This window comes from Cryptotermes secundus, unplaced genomic scaffold (genome assembly GCF_002891405.2).
Source record: "Cryptotermes secundus unplaced genomic scaffold, Csec_1.0 scaffold250, whole genome shotgun sequence".
Lineage (NCBI taxonomy): Eukaryota > Metazoa > Arthropoda > Insecta > Blattodea > Kalotermitidae > Cryptotermes > Cryptotermes secundus.
The window spans coordinates 691641-712317 of NW_019738873.1; the positions used below are offsets into that span (position 1 = coordinate 691641).

The window sequence follows — 20677 nt, forward strand, 5'->3', positions numbered from 1 at the left end:
CGGAGACATCGGCAGGCTGCGCCGGGCACGACTGCCTCGGCCCTCCGGCGCTCTCACACCCGACTCACTGGGGCACCGCGTCTGGACTCGCCGGTGGTCGTGTTACGGTCCGACCCACTGGGCCTCTGGCGTAGCCACTGCCTCATGGCTCCTACGACCGCGCTCAACGACTGGCCTTTTCACTAGCCTTTCTCCTTACCGGCGCGCGCCGCGCTACCTCACCAGTCAATCATCTCAGCAGCCACGGTCCTTTTCAGGGCCAACAAACTGTTCCGAAGAAGTGGGTTGTCATCGGAGTAATGACAAGACTACACACGTTGACAAGAGCCCCACAATATCATATACTGATGCATTACAGCAGTATAAACTGGCCAGGAACATCTAAATTCATGCTTTGTCATCATGTTAGAAAAAGGATCTTTCATATGAAGTATCATCAAAATCTGACACTGGATTCTGAAGGATATAACAGCCACTGTTAAGTGCATTAGGCATTCTTAATTTGTCTGGATATTGTGAAAAACGTGTAACAACTATAACCATCCCCTCAAATCTTGGTTATAATTTGTTTTATGAAGTCAGTTCTCTTGGTTCAGCAATGGATCTCAGGGTGCTTAACAGGTTGAAAGGCACTCAAGGATATGATGAGCAAGATCATGGAGGTGGGACAGATGGTCACATGTCGATCAAAGATTCTGACACAGACTATTGCTAAGTTTGTGGTGACACAAATATGAGCTCTACAGTAGCAACCACATCAGAATCATGGTATAATGTGCAAAAACAAATCCACACAAGCAACAGATAATGTAATGCTGTCCATAACTCCTTTTGCTTTTATGTCCCAAATGACTGACTAACCAAACAATTACCCCACTATTACAAGTAAATGCTCAGTCCTTTTTTTCTATTAGGTTCACTCTCTGATGAAATAAGTAATGTGACTTCCCACTTCTGGTTGAGTAATTTTTCCCTAAATCATACTGAACTAAACATCAATCACTAATTTCACCACCTTTCAGAATTACTAACTGCCAAGGAGATAACACCAAATGACACGCGAGTATCCACTTTTTCAATCACTCATTTACCAGTACTCACCAAACCCGTTGAATCTCTTTTCCTTCTGCCCCAACAGTGCAGTTGCATGTTACAATATCATACTTTATGACAGGGTACAATTTTGGCACTCAAAATTATTTTCATAGTGTCCAACATTCATAAAATCCCAGCAGCATTAGGAGTCCAAGCTGGTTCCCATGATGTTTCTGAGATATAATGACTTCTGTCAGTACTGATAATTGATATGAATGGACTGGTAATACTACCTGCTGTAATTCTCTGTTAATGGAATCCTAAGGTTTAACAACACAAAACCTAAGTTTAAAAGGAAATAAAAATAATATTTTCAGGTTGGAACAGATGATGACGGAAAGATCCAGTATATGAAGGCAAATATCTATGAGGATGCTGGCTCTTCCTGGAATGAATCTGCTTCCTTTGCAATACCAGAGCACATGAAAAGTTGCTATGATGCGAGCACCTGGGCAGTAACAATTTTTGGTGTGCGAACAGACACTGCCTCAAATAGTTACTGCAGGGCACCAGGTAAGTTTCATTCCATAATATCACATCAAGGGAAAAAGGAATACACCCTGATATTTTTTTACTTCATATTTTCATAACATTCATTTTGAAGGGCCAAATAAAACTCCTGTCAAGTATAAAATTTTTCTACATTATTTTTTGCCATTCATCACTGTTTCTATGGCTTCACATACAACATTGCTGATAAAGTAAATGAAATATTGCAAATTAAAGGAAGCTCATACTAACTATTCTTATATAATCTGAAATGGGCAGAGATTTTTAAGTGTTTTATTCTCAACAACCAAAATTTAATGTTTTAACATGTATAGCTACACAACTGAGCGATTAACATCTCGCATATGCATGCTCAGCAATAGGACGGATGTTTATAGCTGATTGCTAGGCAACAGTAAGCATGCCAATGAGCTCATGAGATGGCTATCACGTGACTGGCTTTCTATGGAGTCTATGCCTGACCGTTGCTATGCAATGGTTCAGTGAAAGCATTACAACAAAGTAGAGGTTGTGTTTTTTTGTATGCTCTGTGCGAAAGGCTTATACGAGAAGTGAATTCAGCATAGTAAATTCGATTGTAAGCTGGAGGAGCATATTGAAATCAGGAGTACAGAAGAGTACAGGTCATGTGAGGACTCTGCATGTGAATCAGAAGACTTTATGTGTGCGGTAGTACAGTCATATTGGGTGTGTGATCCATGGAGACTGTTATAGTTTCTGTGTTGAGATCCATTGCCAGGAGACAACTAGTGAAGGCTGGGAATCCTAGTGCATGTGCAGCAGTGAAATGTAAAGTGTGTAAATCAGCGATAGCGCTGTATTGCATGGATTTGTTGTGATTAAGAGAGGTTGCAACAAAGGCGCTAATATATCCAATCATCTGAACTAGAACCTGTTGTCTCACCACACATACCGCCCTACTCGTGACATTATGTAATATTGGATTATATGCGGAAGAAAAAGTATCCCTCCTTTAACCTCTCCCATTTTCTTATCCTTTACCTCTCTGAAAACATTTAACAAGCAGTTTTTGTTTTAAGGTTCAACTGAAGGACTTACATTTATTGAAAATATTATGGAACACATTGCCAAGGTTCTTCAAAAGGATCCAATAACAATCAGAATTAAAAACTTAAAGCAGGATGACTCCACAATCCTAAACATGATGTATGACTTGAAAGTAACTGCACAATATGAGGAACGGAAACGAAATGTTGAAGAGTTCAACAGGGTGAGTGGTGCCAAGTACCTTGCTTCCGCTCTGTTTTGTGGACTAAAATGTTTAGGGCTGGTTTATTGGAGGTACAGAGGCAAAATATTTTTTTTTTTAATTCTACTGTAATCCCTTATTGATTTTTAAATAACTTCTACTATTTAGAATCTGAGGTTCTCACAGTGGTGATTATGTAGGGTTCCATCTTCTGGGAGATATCACAGAAAATGAAACTCTTCAACTTCCACTATTATTGTTACTACTACTACTACTACTACTACTACTACTACTACTACTACTACTACTACTACTACTACTACCCCACCACCATATTACTATTCCTTCAACCCCTCCGTCTTCTTCTTCTTTGAAGAGGTATTTACCTACATATATACATAACAACACAAAACCGAGAAATGTGGATATATGTCTGCGCCTCGGGTGGAATTTAACCCCAATATCCCAGGGTTCAAGCACAATGTGTGTCTCAGATCACACAACTTCTACAGTCAAAACAGCTTAAGTGATAAAATTTCCTGCAATGCACAATATTTACCTATAATTTAATTACCTGGTGTCACTTCAAACTGCATGCTGTTCATACTGTTTCATGAAAATCTGTGAATTATTTTGTCTTAAATTGATGTTCATATTTGAATCAGAGGATGGATAGACATACACACATTATTAATATGTCCTTTTTGAATCACTGAAAAGTCAAACCAAATCAACTCACAATAAAATTATGCACGTCATAACAATCGCATGTTAAGAGAAGTACTTCTTGACTTTCCATACAGTTGCTATGACATGGAAACGTTACAAGTTCATAACTTTCCATACAGTTGTTACAACATGGAAACATTACAAGTTGATAACTCTACCTGCCCCTATAAATCTCATGGGACTAGCAATTAAAACTGTCACATATAAGATATTGTCGCATGTAGGAGGATACATGTGACTGATATTGTGAGTTCTACATTTGATTGACTGGATATATTGGGCATCTCTATTACAATTTCACTTAATTACAACAGTTCACACATTTGACTCCTGGATAACAAATCTCTCAGTGTTGTCTGGATCTTGCACTAGCCTCTAGTCTACGTAGTTTCTTTATCCTCCTGTATTCTGTCTTCTTTTGATCAATTCTCTCCCTGAGGTAGGTTCTAGCTGAACCATATGGAGGTCACTTACTTGAAGGGTTCTCTTCTTGCGCCTCCAATGTAAATTCCCATTTCTATATCTGTTGCCTAGCAGATGTCTTCAATAGTTCCTCTGTTGTCCAGTCTATTGAGACCTTCGCTAGTTCTGTTGTTGACCGTGCTACATGGGATTTTCTGGTTCCACAGCTTAATGCTTTGAGCAACCCGTCACAATATTTCAACTGAATTAACAGAGTAGCCTGTAAAGCAACATAAGCTATTTCAAAGTTTATCTGTGTTATAGGAACAACGTTGGAGAAAGAAAGGCATTGCTGTTGTACCAATGACCTATACATTCGCAGTATGGGGCAACTTTGCTGTATTGGTATCAATATATGCCAGAGATGGAACTGTAGCAGTCACTCATGGTGGGATTGAAATGGGTCAAGGTATAAATACCAAGGTGAGCTGATATTTTAGTATGTACAGCAAAGCACAGTAGTAATTGTTACCTTCAGCACTGCAGTATATGTAGAAAGTGCATGCATTAGTATTCAGACTTATGTGTACCTAACATATCTTGAGACATGCTCAGTACACTTAGTTTAAACAATACAATACTGTTTAAACTATTCTTTTGAACTTTGTCTGCCATACCAGATTTTTATAACCACTACTCTTCATAAATTGTTCCTATTTCTATCATTAGATGAAAAAAACCCTAACCTGAAGAGTATTCTGTGTAGTCTGGTGAAGTTTACTGATGTTTCAGAGGAACACAATGGCACCATCCTCAGTGTCAAAAAGTAAGGTACTGGTTCACTCTGGTCTCTTATCTCACCCTACAAGGTAACTTTTTCATATACACAGTAAAAAAGAGCATTGTTTCTTTAAAAAGTCAGTCTTGAGGTTTTATTGGATAGCGATCCTGAATATGAAAAATTGGGCTTTAGAATGCTATGTGTATGCCAGCATGTCTGCCTGTACCTCACTAGCACCTTAATAGTTTGACAAATTTTATTCATATTCAGAGTTCATCCATCATAGGTCAGTTGCCATTGAATCTGAACATTCTAGCCCCAAAGGGCCTTCACAGGGGCCCATAAACATAAAATTGTGAAATTCTCTAAAATGGCTCTAACAATTTTGATTAAATTTCAGTAATTATGGGGAACATGTCTCTAAATAAAATTGCAGAGGTGGTAACTTCAGGAAAATATTGGTACATCCTATGATAGCACAAATGCAAACTGTTAATTTTTTTCAAAACAACTTGACAGATTTTTATTAAATTTTATTCAGTTACAGTAGCAATGGGCTCAAATAATATTTTGTAGGCCGACATATCCTAAACGTAATAGGATTAGAAAAATGGTACCCTGGCAGACCACAGGACATTATTTTTCTCCAAAATGGCTCTAATGGTTTTCAGCAAATTCTGCTAATTTTTTTATCATGGATGGTAACAAATAAATCTGTTTGTTATATTTCTCAAGAAGTAAAAATCTTCTAAGGGCTGTGACATAAAATATCAATTCTATAAATAAACAAGCTTTTGTTTGCATAAGTTAATATAAAAATAAAAGTATATTATTAAACTCTAGAACTTATAACCTTGAAGTATACTGTTACATTTCTAATACCAAAGCACATGATCAGTATTATCCCCTTATACAACATTGTGTGCCATGGATTGGGAGGTTCTGCAATTAACAAAATCGTAGATGGAAATAATTACAGAACAAATGTTTCCCTTTCTTGCACTAAAAAAAGTTATTCAGTAGTATTACAAATTTAAGCAGAGTTTTGTACAAATCTAATTTAAAAAATTTTATTCTTATCATGGACCAAAATGTTGTTTATATTTAAAGTACATAGATTTTTTAAATACTTGTTTGAGAACAGTATAAGGTTCTGATCCATCAAATGTTCATGAGGAAGTAAGTGCAATTTATTTGCATTGATGGGGGGGGGTTGCACAGCTCACTCTTGCTTGTTGCTTCCTTCAAGGCTTATGCGTCTCTGAACATGGAGGCATAACATTCCACAAAATGTCTGTAAGATTCTACCAGACTATACGGTGTCACATGACTTATAGTCACCACTGTGGAACTCTCAAATCTCACAACCTAACCTGCTTGACCACTAAACAGAGCTACCCCCAACCCTTGGAGAATGGTAATATTAATCCAAAATAATGTTCAGGAAGAAGTTGTGAGCATAGTGTAACAATTATTTTCATATTTTACTTTTCTTTTAATATTGCAATTCTACAACTTTTATAACATGGACGTGTTACACAAAAATATGAATCTAGAGAGTGATGTGTGTCTCTTAGAGTATGAATTGTATGATTTCAGGTAGCTCAAGTAGTGGCTTATACTCTAAACATTGCCTTGGAACTTGTGAGCGTGAAACCAAGCAACAATTTAACTGCTCCAAATGGCATGGTCACTGGGGGCAGCATGACAAGTGACGCTTGTGCATATGTAAGAACTGAACTGGCATATCTGTTCAAGGGAATGATCAACTGCATTGATTTTGTATTGTTCATGCTTGATTCTTTACTTATGGAACTAAAGAAAAGTATAATGATCTTTAGTTGAGTGCAGATATTTACCCTTATAATTCAAAGATTGACTGAATTGATGATAAAAGTTCTGTACAACTACTGGTACTGATTATATTAATTATCCATAGTGTGCATATTATTCTAATTATAATCAACAGCTGTATGGAAATCGAGCTAAATGCTAAACACTGTAAGTTAAGACTGACCTACAATTTTATGTGAAGTCAATAGTCCAGTCTTTTATCAGAATTACATTAGGTAGGTCATTTTCATTAATTTTTATTGCATATTCAGCACATATTTCATGAAGTTTTTCACACATCTTTGAATACTTGCATAGAAATTGTTAGTATTAGTCCTTGAAGCAGAAGTCAACCAATCACAAAAAGACCAGACATGTCCCAGGACAATGACTGTATACCAGTCAATGCTTGTTTATACCGAAGTACAATGCGTTCAGTTAAGGAGGAAACTTCGCAACACCGCTGACCTGGCCCAACATTCTTCACAGATTGCTACTGTAACTACTGATAGCAGAATGTGTCATTAGCACTGATAAATGTGCACCGTTACAGTTACAGCAGCAATCTGTGATGAATATTGGGCCCGGTCAACGGTGTTGCGAAGTTTCCTCCTTAACTGAACATTGTGTATTAAAGCTATGTATTCATTACTTACTACATGGAAAGATGATTATGGATGTTACAAAATGAGAAACAGGAATGGAGTGTTTTTAGTCCATTTTGATTCCCTTCTTTTGTGGTTTATCCTATTTGTCAGTATATACACTATGTGGTATCTAGACTGTACAGATGACTGCTGAACTGGAAGCAAATAAACCATATTCTAATCAAGGTATTATCCTTGCACTGGCCTGGAAGGACTGAGAAAAACTTTGTGAGAGCTATGCTAAATGAATGAAAGCAAAGAAGAATATAAAAGGGAGTGAGAGGGATTATGGGAGAGAAAAATGACGGATGACAGTATAATTTTGAAAAAGAAAAATCAGGACAGGTCAAATAATGGGAACAAGATGGAACATCAGTGGTAGGGTCGCTCCATAGCTCAAGCGGTTACTCGCTGCTTCCCACCACAGTGGGCAGGATTCAATCCCAGGTCTGGTCAAGTGGGATTTGTGGTGGACAAAGTGGCGCTGGGGTGGGTTTTCTCCGAGTACTTCGGTTTCCCTGTCAATCTTCAGTCCACCAAATTCTCCATCATTATAATCACCCAGGGCAGGCTACACTAGGCCAATCAGTGGCCGCTGTCCTGAGTGGACCCAGTTGGATTCCACCCTCCACTAAGCGAATTAAAAAAAACACGCGAGTGGCACAAAACAAGAATGATGAGGGCTTAATAGCAGTCTCTGCTCTTTCTGCCAGGTCCTTCTCACACGCTTATAGAGTTCTTATACTCTTAAACTCACTCTCTTACATACCCTCCCTCACATCTCCATCCCTTCAACTTTTGCTCCTCTTTGTTCTCACTTACACCCTCAAATATGCATTTACTTCTCTTGTTTGTAAATTTTTCATTCTGCTCTTCAAAAATGTATTCAAGAAATATATTTTTATTATCAAGGCTGCCATGCTTTGCTGTAAGGAGCTTCTGAAACGGATGGAACCAGCAAAACAGAGCCTGAAAAATCCAACATGGCAGCAGTGGACACAGGCTGCATATGAACAAAACATTGATTTGTGTGCCACTCACATGTAAGTTTAAGAATACTTGTTAATTTGTATGTAATAATTTGCCAACCAGAACATATTGAAGTAATAAAGTCACACGGTTGTCAGTCTTTATTTCTATCATGTCTTTCAGAAACTTCTCAGTGCAGATGTATAGGTTCACCTGCCTATCCTCTTAAATAGCTGCTAGGGTGAAAAATGTTCTTTTGATCAAAGATGGCTTTGAGTATGAACAGATTCAAAATTTTCAAAGAAATTATTATAACTGTGAATTTTGTTATATTTAACTTTCATTTCTTCATTTTTAAACATCTCTCTCCTCTTCTAGAATGCACTTTCCTTTTAGATTAATTTTACTCTTTTTATTACACAATTTATATTTAAACTTTAAATCCAATGAAATCACCCTTGCATCCAGCCACTGGAGCTCTATGCAGGGATGAGTGGAATGATTTCATGAATACTGCATATTTTAAAGAGTCCTAGTCATTCAGACCTTGGTAACTTAGTACTCTCTGTTCTCAAAGGTAAAACTATCCCTGTAACAGGCTGTGGAGGACCACAGTGTTGTGAGATGTCGAGGCTCCCACCTTTTCTATAAAACTGGCTAACAGAGGGTGGCGAGGCTGTCAGCCTTACGTGCCAGCCACCCTTTACGCCCAGGAATATTCCTGGTACTGATTTCTGTTACAGGCTGAGTTCACCCCAGGTCCATAGTGTGGCTAGAATGATTAAGGCAATTGAAACATCCAGTGACCTCATTGGGAATTGAACACACAACCTTCTGGCTCTGTTCTTAGACAACAGAAAGTTAGAAGTCTGAAACTGAAGCTTAACAGTTCTACATTTCACAGATAGAGTAAACTGTTATTGTATTCCAGTTCCTCACAGTATAATGAACATTTTCACCTTCAGGTTTACACCAAAAGATGATTTGAAACCATACAACATTTATGGAGTAACAATAGCAGAGGTTGAGGTGGACTTACTAACTGGACAGCATCAGGTGAGCAGAATAATGGGGAAGTTCAATGGAAGAGGGATGTAAACTGGAACACACCGTTTTCAGATACTGATATATAAACTTTGAAGTTCAGAGTCAAATTAATATTAAAATAGTTACTTCTCAGTATTATATGTGTCAAATTGTGAGGTGTTCATTCTTTTATCTATGAAAGTGTATAATATGAATACACATAAAAGTGAAGAAGGAAATATAAATTTCATTGATATACTCATTTTCCATCAAACACAGTTATATTTTTCAGACTACTATACTCACAACCAAGTCATTAATGTTTTTTTTTCCTCGGCACTACAGCCCCAGTGGGCCTAGGCATACCTCCAAGAATTTCTCCATTCATTTAAGTTTTTCTAGATCTTAGACATATGGTAGGACGCCTTGGGCGGGGGATCAGCTCGTTGCAAGGCCTCTACCTGCACACAAACACAGAAAACGCACACACACAAACTAAACATCCATGCCCTGAGTGGGATTCGAACCAACGATCCCGGCTTCTCGGTGAGCGAAGAGAGTGCACGCCTTAGAACGCTCGGCTACCGTGACTGGCTGCCATAAATGTTTAATGATGTTTAATTAATTCACAGTTTTTACATATTCCAATACAGCTTTCACTTTAATTTTCAGTATTATAGTCTATACAACCACAGATTTTTTTTATTTTCATTAGAAAATTTAGTTATAACTAGACATATCTTTTTATTTTTCCAGATATGGTTCCTTGCAAACATCGCAATATACAGTGGTTGAAACTTTTATGAAGGATTAACATCCAAATTAATAAATTAAAGTATAGGCTTATACATGTAATTAATAACAGAAAACTAGGAATAAGGGTGGAAACTTATCCAGAAACTACCAAAAGACTGAACGTCATATTCAATTCCTGTGAACGACGAATTGCCACATTCTGCACTTTCAGATGTACAAGAGATACTGAACTCACATTCTGAAGTCTTACAGAAGACAACTGTGAACACACAAAACATTTCTTCCAGAGAAATGGAATAAGCAGGGTGGCTGATGTAAGGTGACACTGAATCTTGAAATGACAGGTGGAGAATGTAAGTCAGTTGGGTTATGAGCAACGGACTCCAGAAAAGTGCCAAGTGCCAAGATATTTTAAATTTTCCTCCCCTCCCAATTAATTTAGTAACACTAATGTTTCAGCAGCAGATTTGCGGCACTTATCTAACATTCACATCCTCAATCCAACGTCCTGATGATGGAGGCAGAATCTTTTCCCAAAACACTGATAACCTCCCACATGACTATATAGTGTTACAACACAGAAGACCAAAATTGGAGTACCCACTGCTATGAAACCCCAGCCTGCATTATCTCAATTTGTATACCTCCTCAAATTTTCTAAAGTTGCCCAAGTACTTTAACATTGTGCCACAAAGGTATGCATGGGGCATGGTAGTAAACTCTGAGTATTCCCAACTATGGGCAGACAGCTTCATGTTTTTTTTTTAATTTGCTTGGGGGGGGGGGGAGAGTCCAGCTGGGTCCACTCGGCACGGTGGCCACTGATTGGTCTATTGTACCACCCTGGGTGATTATGATGATGGAGAATTTGGTGGAATGAAGATTGGCAGGGGAAACCTAAGTACTCGGAGAAAACCCGCCCTAGTGCCATTTTGTCCACCACAAATCCCACTTGACCAGACCCAGGATCGAACCCGGGCTGCCACAGTGGGAAGCCAGCGACTAACCACTTGAGCTATGGCGCGGCCAAGACAGCTTCATGTTCCATCCGACTTTATGAAATTGTTCCCGGTGTTTACTGGTTGCTGTATGGAGCCCAAGGTTGTTCTATGTAATGATGAAGAAAAACATTGCAAACTGAAGCCTGACCACCCAGTCTATTCATATCAGACCCTGGCTATGTAAAATGTCAAGGTGCATACGATTTGTACTGTTGACTGTGAAATGAAATGCCACTGTCTATCATTCATCTACAGTGAAAGCAATTGCTTCATCTTGCTAGAGCTGACACACCATCTCTACAGACATTGAAAGCTGGAACAGACTGGAAGAAAGTAGTTCATGAGACACAAATTACAATTGCAATATCCAATCAACTATTCTTTTTGCAACATGTTGATCACAGTACAATTCTCACACATTCACATGCATGCGTACGGACACAGATACAGATATTAGAACTGAGACAATGACCCTATTTAGGATGGATCACCAATGACTAAAAGGAAATCTATAGCCATTATTAACGTTGTTTATATATAAATTCCTATTTAAACTTTAAGTATTTGCTTAATTGCTTTTGGTCCAGTAATGTAGCTACAAGACTTGGCAGGTTTCACAAAGTCCTTCCTTCGTTTAAGTGTTGCATTATTATTAGAGTATAGCCAGGATAGCGCAGTCGGTATAGCAACTGGCTATAGGCTTGATGACCGAATGGTCAGAGTTTGAGTCCTGGTGGGGTCAAGAATTTTCACTTCTTGATCTCATCCAGACTGGCTCTGGGGCCCACCCAGCCTCCTATTGAATGGGTACCAAGGGCTCTTTACCTGAGGTAAAGCAGCTGGGTCATGAAGCTGACCATTCACCTTGAACTCATGCAGAGGTCAAGAAAATGTAGGTCTATACATCCACTCCCCCATATTACTTCATGGCATAGTGCTTAATTAGCTAAGCTCAGGGGAAACTTTACCTTTATGTTTTATTATTACAGTATTAAGTCCTGGGGAAAAATTGTGCTTAGCATTGTAATGAATATCCTTTAATGGCAAAAAAAAAAAAGCAGCAATTTCCCCTTCACAATTTTTCAAGCCAATACCAAAATATGGAAATTTTTCTATATGGGATATCCACAGAATTATCAAAAAAAAGGAGGACCTAATTCTATGATCTGTTTTTACACAAAGATATTGGAGTTAATAGGACTGATAACATTTTGCATCTTTGCCCACTCAGACACTGGGATCATGGGTTTGAATTGCACTCGAGGCATGGATATCTATCTGAATTTTTTTTGTATTTGTGTTGTCTTGTGTAGGTAGTGGCCTGGCAACAGGCTGATCACCCAACCAAGGGGTCCTACTGACTGTCTATAAGGCTGAAATTTCGGAAATAATGAATGCTGAATGGGCACAGGCCGGAGAGCCCAATCCATCTTGGTAGCAGAGGATAACACTCTGTTGCCTACGTAATTTAATTCAGTCAATTGTTTTCTCTCAGATTCTGCGTGTGGATATTCTTGAAGATGCTGGTGAGAGTCTTAGTCCAGAAGTTGATATTGGTCAAGTTGAGGGTGCCTTTGTTATGGGGTTAGGATACTGGCTCATGGAATATCTCACATTCGACCCAGAAACAGGACAGCTCCTGACAAACCGAACATGGGTAAGATGCTTTCTCTTCTAATTGTGTTTGTCAGCACAGCTGAAAGTTGGATCTGAAATGTATTCTTCAATGATTATTTAAACAATTGCTGCAAGTGTAATGTCACTTGTATTTTGTAAACGCAATGCAGACAACAATGAGGAATATTCAAAGTATCCACTGAACGAAATTACTAAAACCATTCCACTGAACTCATTCACCATTTTCTGCATTTAACTGTTTACTGTTATAAATCGTGGAAATGGAAGAAGATAAACATTTAAGACTACTGAAGATATGTTGAAGTGATCAAATTGAATGGTAACTATATTTTTATAAGAAAGATTTTTCTAATGCACCGAAGGACAAAATGTGGCCTGTTGAAGTATTCTTGAGCTTCTAGAAGCATTACTGAACTATTTTGGCAATTTCTAACTATGCCAAGTGGGCATTTCTGAATGACTTTGTCCATGCATCAAACATGGTTTACAATTCTCAGATTGTTGGACTGAGAAACTTTGCTTTTGCAGCATGAGAAGACCAGATAAAATTATGTAAGGTAAAAAAAGTAAAGTTGTCTCTGTGCTTAGCTAATTAAGCACTACACCACGAAGATGTATGGGGAAAAGGATGTATAGATCCATGTTTTCCTAAACTCAGCACTAGTTCACGGTGAGTGGTCAGCCTCATGCCACAGCTGCTTTACTCCTGGGGAAAGAGCCCCCAGTACTCATTGCATACGAGGCTGGGTGGGCCCCAGAGCCGGTTTAGATGATGTGGTGAAGGTAAAGTTGTTTCTGTGCTTAACTAAGAGAAAATTCTTGACCCTACTGGGGCTTGAACTCCAACCACTGGCCGTCCAGGCTGTAGCCAGTTGTTATACTGACTGCACTATCCTGGCTCCTGATAAGATTATGTGATTTACAGCAAGAACAGTGCCTTTTATATGTCAAAACATACTGCAGCTATATTCCAGATTTCTGGTAAAAAAAAAAAAAGGTGAAAATTTTCGTCTTTATCTGCAAAATGTACCAGGCTCCACTGTCCTTGACCTTGGCCTGTGATGGAGATGAGTGGTCAGTTCCATGCCATTACTGCTTTACCCAGAGAAAGAGCCCCCTGTACCCACTGTGTAGGCCCCAGAGCTGGTCTGAACACTGGGGAATAGAGAAATCTCACTTCCTTAACCGGAATTGAATCCCGGGTGTCAAGTCCATAGCCCAGCACTTCATGTGCGCTCGATAAGAGAGCTAAAATTTATCAAGTGCTTTGTTTCGGCATCACAACGTTTTGTTACAGTGTAAATATATTTTACAAAGTGAGGTAGAAAAAGCTATCAAGGAAATGAGGAAGGGAAAGGCTACAGGAGATGATGATGTACCTGGAGATGTGCTCAAGTTACTGGGAGAAGGTGGTTTGAAAACACTGACAAAACTAATGAACACCATATATGAAAGTGGAGAGTGGCCCAAGGACTTTACAGAAGTTACAATGATTGCCTTAAAGAAAAAGACAAAAGCTACAAAATGCAGCGACCATCGCACAATAAGTCTTATTGCACATACAGCAAAGATAATAGCAAAGATACTTAAAAGAAGAATTGAAAGGAAAATAGAGGATGTACTTGGAGANTGTTTTACGCAGAAACTGCCTTCTAAAAGAAGCTATCGAAGGAAAGATAGATGGGCGGATAGAAGTGACAAGAAGACGAGGAAGAAGACGTAAGAAGATGCTGGATGACCTTGGGGACAGAAGAGGATACTGTCATTTGAAGGAGAAAGCTCTAGATCGCATTAAGTGGAGGAATTGTTTTGAAAGAGACTGTGGACCTGTCGTCTTGACAGATTACTGATGATGATGATGAATACTGCTTTAATTTGCTTACTGCCCATGCTCTTTCAATGATTTGTATATGAATAAGAGAATAAAATACAAATATCAGAAAGCATCTAGTGTGTTCACTGAATGAGGAAGATGATACAGCTGTGGCTGTCAGTTCTGGCTCTCCAGTCATAACACAGACTATAAATTGGACATACAGTTAAACTGTTTTAAGATGGTCTGACTGTATTTAGAACCATAACTGATTAAATAAAATTGGTTATGGTATAGCAGAAAACAACAAGAAGTTGCAAAACATTTTGTGCAAAAAGAAAAACTAGCTTGAAATGGTAGATACACATTTTGTTGTCAGTAATAATGTTTTGCAAAACGTATCCCCTTTGCAGCATACCACTGAAATCTGGAAAGATCACAAACAATACATTCACTTTTATTTACTGTTTTAAAGCATGTGGTATCAAGCATTCATAACGAATATTGTCAAGTATTGCTACATACAGGAGATCAAACCAAGGAAGAAATTGCACAAAAGGTGCTGTCTGGCAATATCAACCTGCAATACTAATGTCAATCATAGCTGCATTTAGGTAATCATTCTGCTTTGCATCTTCATCTACGGAAAAATTTCAGCACTTCCTGCACCATTTTAACAGATCAGCATCATGGCTACAGCCCTCTACTAGTTACAGCTGCTAAGAAGAGTTCACACACAAACATTATTTCTATGTGACCTGCCATGTTAATTCTGTCAGCATGTGTTATTTGTTTGTGGCACTGAGTTCAGGTTATAGCTCTGTCTCCTGTGAATGTGCCACTAGCAGTACTAGTGATAGCAACTTGCATATTTCAGAATCACAAGCCTTGTCACTTTCCAATCATGCCAAAGCATACAATTTGATTTGGACATGTGTCTAGAATCCCTCCCCCCTCTTGTCTCACATACACACGTACATAATTGTCTTTAGTGATGGATCCAATAATTCCATGTAAATTAAGGTAAAAAGTGAAAGCATTAAATGAGGAATATAATTGAGGTGTGTTTTATACTAGAATTATTGACTGAATTACAGAACTACAAGCCTCCAGGTGTGAAAGACATCCCTATAGATTTCCGCATTTACTTAAGGAAAAAGGCACCTAACCCATTTGGAGTACTGCGCTCAAAAGGTAATATTCACATCCTTCTACATACACACTTTCTGATTTAATCATTTTAGTTTCTCCTATATATATATTTTCCATTTAATGATCAGCTATCTACAGCACTCTGTAATATTTTGCAAATAATGTCAAGGAAACACGAAAGGGAATAATGTGCCAAAAAGTATGAGGCACCACAGTCATGGCCCATCTTGTAATGCCATCCAATGAAGGGCAAAGCAAAACAGTTTGAGGGACATATGAAGGGAAGTCAATCCGCAGTATTTCTTGCTGGGACCCTTCAAAATTATGGTCTTCTGTCACATCACACTATGTAGTTTTAAGTACATACCCTGAAAATGGAGGGTTTATGAAATCCATCCCAATATGGGCATGCACCTGATTCAGGATGTCCTGACTTCTCTTACAGCCACTGGTGAGCCTCCATTATGCATGAGTTGTGTCATTTTGTTTGCTCTGAGAAATGCGCTGTCTGCAGCTCGCCAAGACGCTGGGAAACCTGATGAGTGGTATCCAATGAGTAAGTACTTTATGCTACCTTATTCTTGAGACCACTGAACATGTGTTTTGTGTTGAGGCTATGTCCTAGTTATTGTTTGAGAACAGTAGTTGAAAACGGTAGTTACACCTGCTGTCTTCAATCCAACAAAAATGAGCTCATGGTCACAGTACAATTTTGTATCCTGTTCTTGAAATTCCAAGGTTGTTGTGAATTCCGTGATTCAGAGGAAGACTTCTTGTACATATTTAGATGAACAAACATGTTTATTAACCATATATCATGTTTTTATACTAACATATATTTTGCTGCCACCAGGTTCTAATCAAAATTCAGACAATTCCTGAATCATAACTTGTCCAAACGAACTGACCTAACAATTTGAGGCCCAAACTGGAATAATGTAATGTGATGGGCAGTCTCTTCTATTGATTGATATAACACAGCATAATTATTTTATTCATTTACAATTTATTCAACAATGATGTCAGTAGCTCAGACAATACAGCATTGGATACTATAATTGATAGTAACAAAATTGGAAAGGGCAGAGAATGAAGCGATCATGGCCTAATCTGAAGTATTCTACTGGTATTTCCTTTGAGGGAGTGAGTACAACCATAAAAATCCTCAATTAGGATAGCCAGTTTCTGGGCTGAGATATGAAGCCAGGAATGTTACCCATTTTACCATGATGCTCTGTTATAGCTGTCATGTGATGGACGTTTATGATGCAGTGACTGATAGTGAACTTACAGAAAGCAATGAAATGTCCTGCTACAACGTAACGATAAACTGATCCCTCTAGGTGCAGATGAGGGAGCAGGCAAAAAATACCCAACTCTACTATGTAAGGGATCTGCCATAGTATGACAGAAACAGGTGCAATAAAACATGAACCACAGCAGTTTCAATGTAAATATTTCATTAAGATCTGATAGTTTGTGACAATGGTACATTAATACAATACAATGTTTCTGGACATTATCCATTGTCCAGTTTTGCATAAAACAGGATTATGGATAATGTCCAGAAATATTTCAGCATAATGCCTTTGATGCATAAAATAAAATATGCTTTGTTAGTCACAGAGAATTTAATCTGATAACACTGAGCAACATATTTTTCCTAATTATTTCTTTTATTTTGAAGTGGTCTCAACACTTACTCACTATACTGCTGCTACTTGTTTTCTGTAGAAGCTCAGAGACATCTTCAGAAAATGCTTGTGTTGTGGGAGAATAATTTCAAAACAAACCACTGACTGATACTAATACTGCATAGCAGCAAACTTCATGGTACAGTTAATGTTGTGGACCAAGGTACAGCCATTTTGAATGTCCCCAAAACAAAATATCATGAGGATTCCAGCCTGTGGAATGACTTATGTATGTGGAATGTATGTATGTTTTGTTGTTTACTGGGGAAGGTGATAGTGATACAAGACAAGCAGTCATTCACAATGTCCACTCTAAACTCAAATTTCCTTCAAAACTGTGCCCAGCTACTTTTGTAACCATATTTCTGATCCCACTGTTGCAAGAACACCTTCAAATAGCTCTGAGTTTGTTACTGAAGCACTTCCAGAACCAACAATTCTCACTATTTTGGGTCATGGTATTCACCATCCAATTTCCTGCACTTATTTCTGGGACACCTGTATACCTATGGTACCTGCAAATAGAAAATATTAATTTAATCCATAATTGGACCGAAATCTCACAATAATTATGGTTGAGTTCCTTTGCCACATTCATTTTTATAGAAACTAAAATATGTGCATATTACTTTCAAGTAAATATGGAATTCACGAATTACAATGTAATTTTAAGAGTTTCATATTTATTTTGCACATTTTTGCTTTAAAAGTTTAATTTCTGAGGACCACTGAAGTGCATGGAGGTAAGTGACACAAAATCAAGAGGGAGGGCTGTGCCATACCTCAGGTGGTTAGTCACTGGATTCCCACTGAGGCAGCAGAGGTTCAGTCCTAGGTCAGGTCAAGTGGGATTTGTGCTGGACAAGGTGGCACTGAGGCAAGTTTTCTCCAAATAATTTGGTTTCCCCTGCAAATTTTCATTCCTCCAACTGTTCCACATTCATTACCAACCTATCTTATGGTTACAACTGTCAACACAACAATAAAGGGAATACCTTTGGGTGAAGACAAAACAGATGTTGATATGTATCTTACCTATTTAACATAAGCATGGATTTCATGCTACATGTTTCAACCTATGATTTAGGCCACTGTCAGGCACCTTCTACGATCTGTAACTTAACTTATTAAACTTAATTTTTCCCATGTGGATCCATATTGTGCAACTCGTGTCTGGTGTTGCAGGGAAATACTAATTTGTAGAGTGACAGTAAGTCTACATTACAGCTTATTACAAATAGGATTAATTAAAATGTAAATATAAAACATTAAATACAAAAATATTTCTTCCACAATATACAGATTATAGGAGTTAAAATTTCTTAGATTCAAAATTTAAATATATATATATTTTTTTCACATTATATAGATAATAGGAGTTCTTAGCACACACACACACAACAGGATACAATTTATAAAGTTAATCAATTATCCTACCATTGATGCCATACAGTCTCAGTACTGACAGAGTCATTTCAAATAACACAAATATAAGAGGGTACAATTAAAGGAACAATTTGTCAATACTCTACATCTAAAATGTGTCTGAGGGTACTTCTTACCTCGAGTAGGCAGCTTTATGGAAGAAAAGTCAAGTCTTGTTTAGTGAGATCTCCGGAACAGCAATGCAGCTCCCACTGCATGCTGTAAATAGAACCTAGTAACTTTCTAATAATGATGTAATTATATGTCACCATCTGATGATGATGAATCCTCATAGACATAATATAGCATTGATGTGCAGCCATGTTCATGGTGAAACACTCTGTCCATAGTCCTGAAACTCTACATGATTGTGCTTTCTGCCACACTTTGTAATTGCCTTGTCTCTCTTACAGATGCACCAGCAACAACTGAAAACATATTCCTTACAAGTCTAACAAACATTGACTTGTTTTCCTTGTAAAATATTCTGTTTGAGGATCAATGAACATATAATGAAAAAATCAGCACTGCTTTCTTGAAAACTTTAATGTTTAAGGCATCACATGCAGTGAGTACTGCAATCACTACCTTACACTGAATATACACATTCAGTTGATGTGCTTTTGATACATTATTTTGAATCAGTACTGAGCCACGATATACAGTGAAATCCCAATTTAGTGTTGTCTCATTTACTGAAATCCTGTTTCTAGTGAATATTTTTCTGGTCCCAGGTAATGTATTACTGTCCCTGTATTTGGTGGATTTTGGTTTAGAAAATAACTCACATTTTGTGTAAAAAACTTACATTCCAAAACTCATACATAATTTAGTGAAGCTGATGGTGAAATAACTGATATACTTGTTTTATCTCTGATAGAAAATGTTATAATCTTCAACAGGACATGCAAAGTGGCTATGGTACTAGTGGCATCCTGCGGCTCTTCCAGTATTTATTATTTAGTTATTTTTTAAATAATATTCTTGATTATGTAATTATATGTATTAGGATAGAAACAGTGTATTTAATTACCTACATAAAGAAGTTATCATAATTATATACAGTAAATCACATAAGAATATGAATTTCTTGATGCAGTTTTGCATAAACCCCATTTAGTGAAAATCGTAATTTTGTGTAAGAAGACCAATTCCCCCTGAGATTCAATAAACAGGGATTTCACTGTAATTATTAGTTCACAGAACCAAATAAGAAATGACATATAAATTGGCAGTTCAATAGAATTTATATAATTTTGGAGACCAGTGGAAATCAGAGAGGAAACAGGGTATATAATATCAGTAAGCTTGTTGAGCAATAACAAGACTTCATTATGACATTTTATTTTTTAATTCATTAACTTTTGTAGAACTTTGGATTTATACATACAGATGTAAAATATTCTTGCTGAGTTTGGTATACACATGAAACAAATTAAAATGTACTGAAATGAAATGTACAGTAAAGGCCATATGTGTAAATGTTTGTCTCATATGATTCTTATTCAGAAGGGTCTTAAACAAGGATGGTCTTTATCAGATGGTCTTTATCACCACTGCTTTACAATATGCTATTAGAAAGGTTGAGGAACACCAGAGAACACTGATATTGACTGGGACACATGATTACCACGAAGAACAACACAGAAACTGTATTACGCATGAATAAGGAAGTTTACCTAGAAATAAATGTAGAAAATTTTGGGTAATGTAGATGTGTCATCACCAGAATACAGTACAAAACCATAACATAAAGACAGCTGATAAACAGATCTTTTGAAAATGTGGCAAAGTTAGTCCTTGTAAATGACACTAACAAATCAAACGTGCATTCATAGAAAATTAGAAGCAGATTATACTGAGGGACTGTTTACTACCACTCACTTCAGAATCTTTCATCTTCTTGTATGCATTCAAAGAACAAAAAAATTAAAACATACAAAACTGCAGTGTTTGGGGGGGCTGGAACTTGAACACTCACATTAAGGGCAGGAAT

At 37.6% G+C, this 20677-nt stretch overlaps 1 protein-coding gene across 1 annotated transcript in view; it reads left to right on the forward strand.

Annotated features, from left to right (window-relative positions):
• The window catches only part of LOC111871103 (indole-3-acetaldehyde oxidase), a 74140-nt gene extending 53976 nt beyond the window's left edge, over nt 1-20164 (forward strand). Inside the window, exons 19-28 of the mRNA XM_023863908.1 lie at nt 1413-1608; nt 2646-2836; nt 4271-4429; nt 6327-6455; nt 8120-8250; nt 9142-9232; nt 12455-12616; nt 15508-15604; nt 16008-16118; nt 19095-20164. Of these exons, the coding sequence (XP_023719676.1) occupies nt 1413-1608; nt 2646-2836; nt 4271-4429; nt 6327-6455; nt 8120-8250; nt 9142-9232; nt 12455-12616; nt 15508-15604; nt 16008-16118; nt 19095-19162 (1335 nt within the window). The 3' untranslated portion in view covers nt 19163-20164. The remainder of the gene's footprint in view (nt 1-1412; nt 1609-2645; nt 2837-4270; nt 4430-6326; nt 6456-8119; nt 8251-9141; nt 9233-12454; nt 12617-15507; nt 15605-16007; nt 16119-19094) is intronic.
• The last annotated feature ends 513 nt before the right edge of the window (nt 20165-20677 follow it).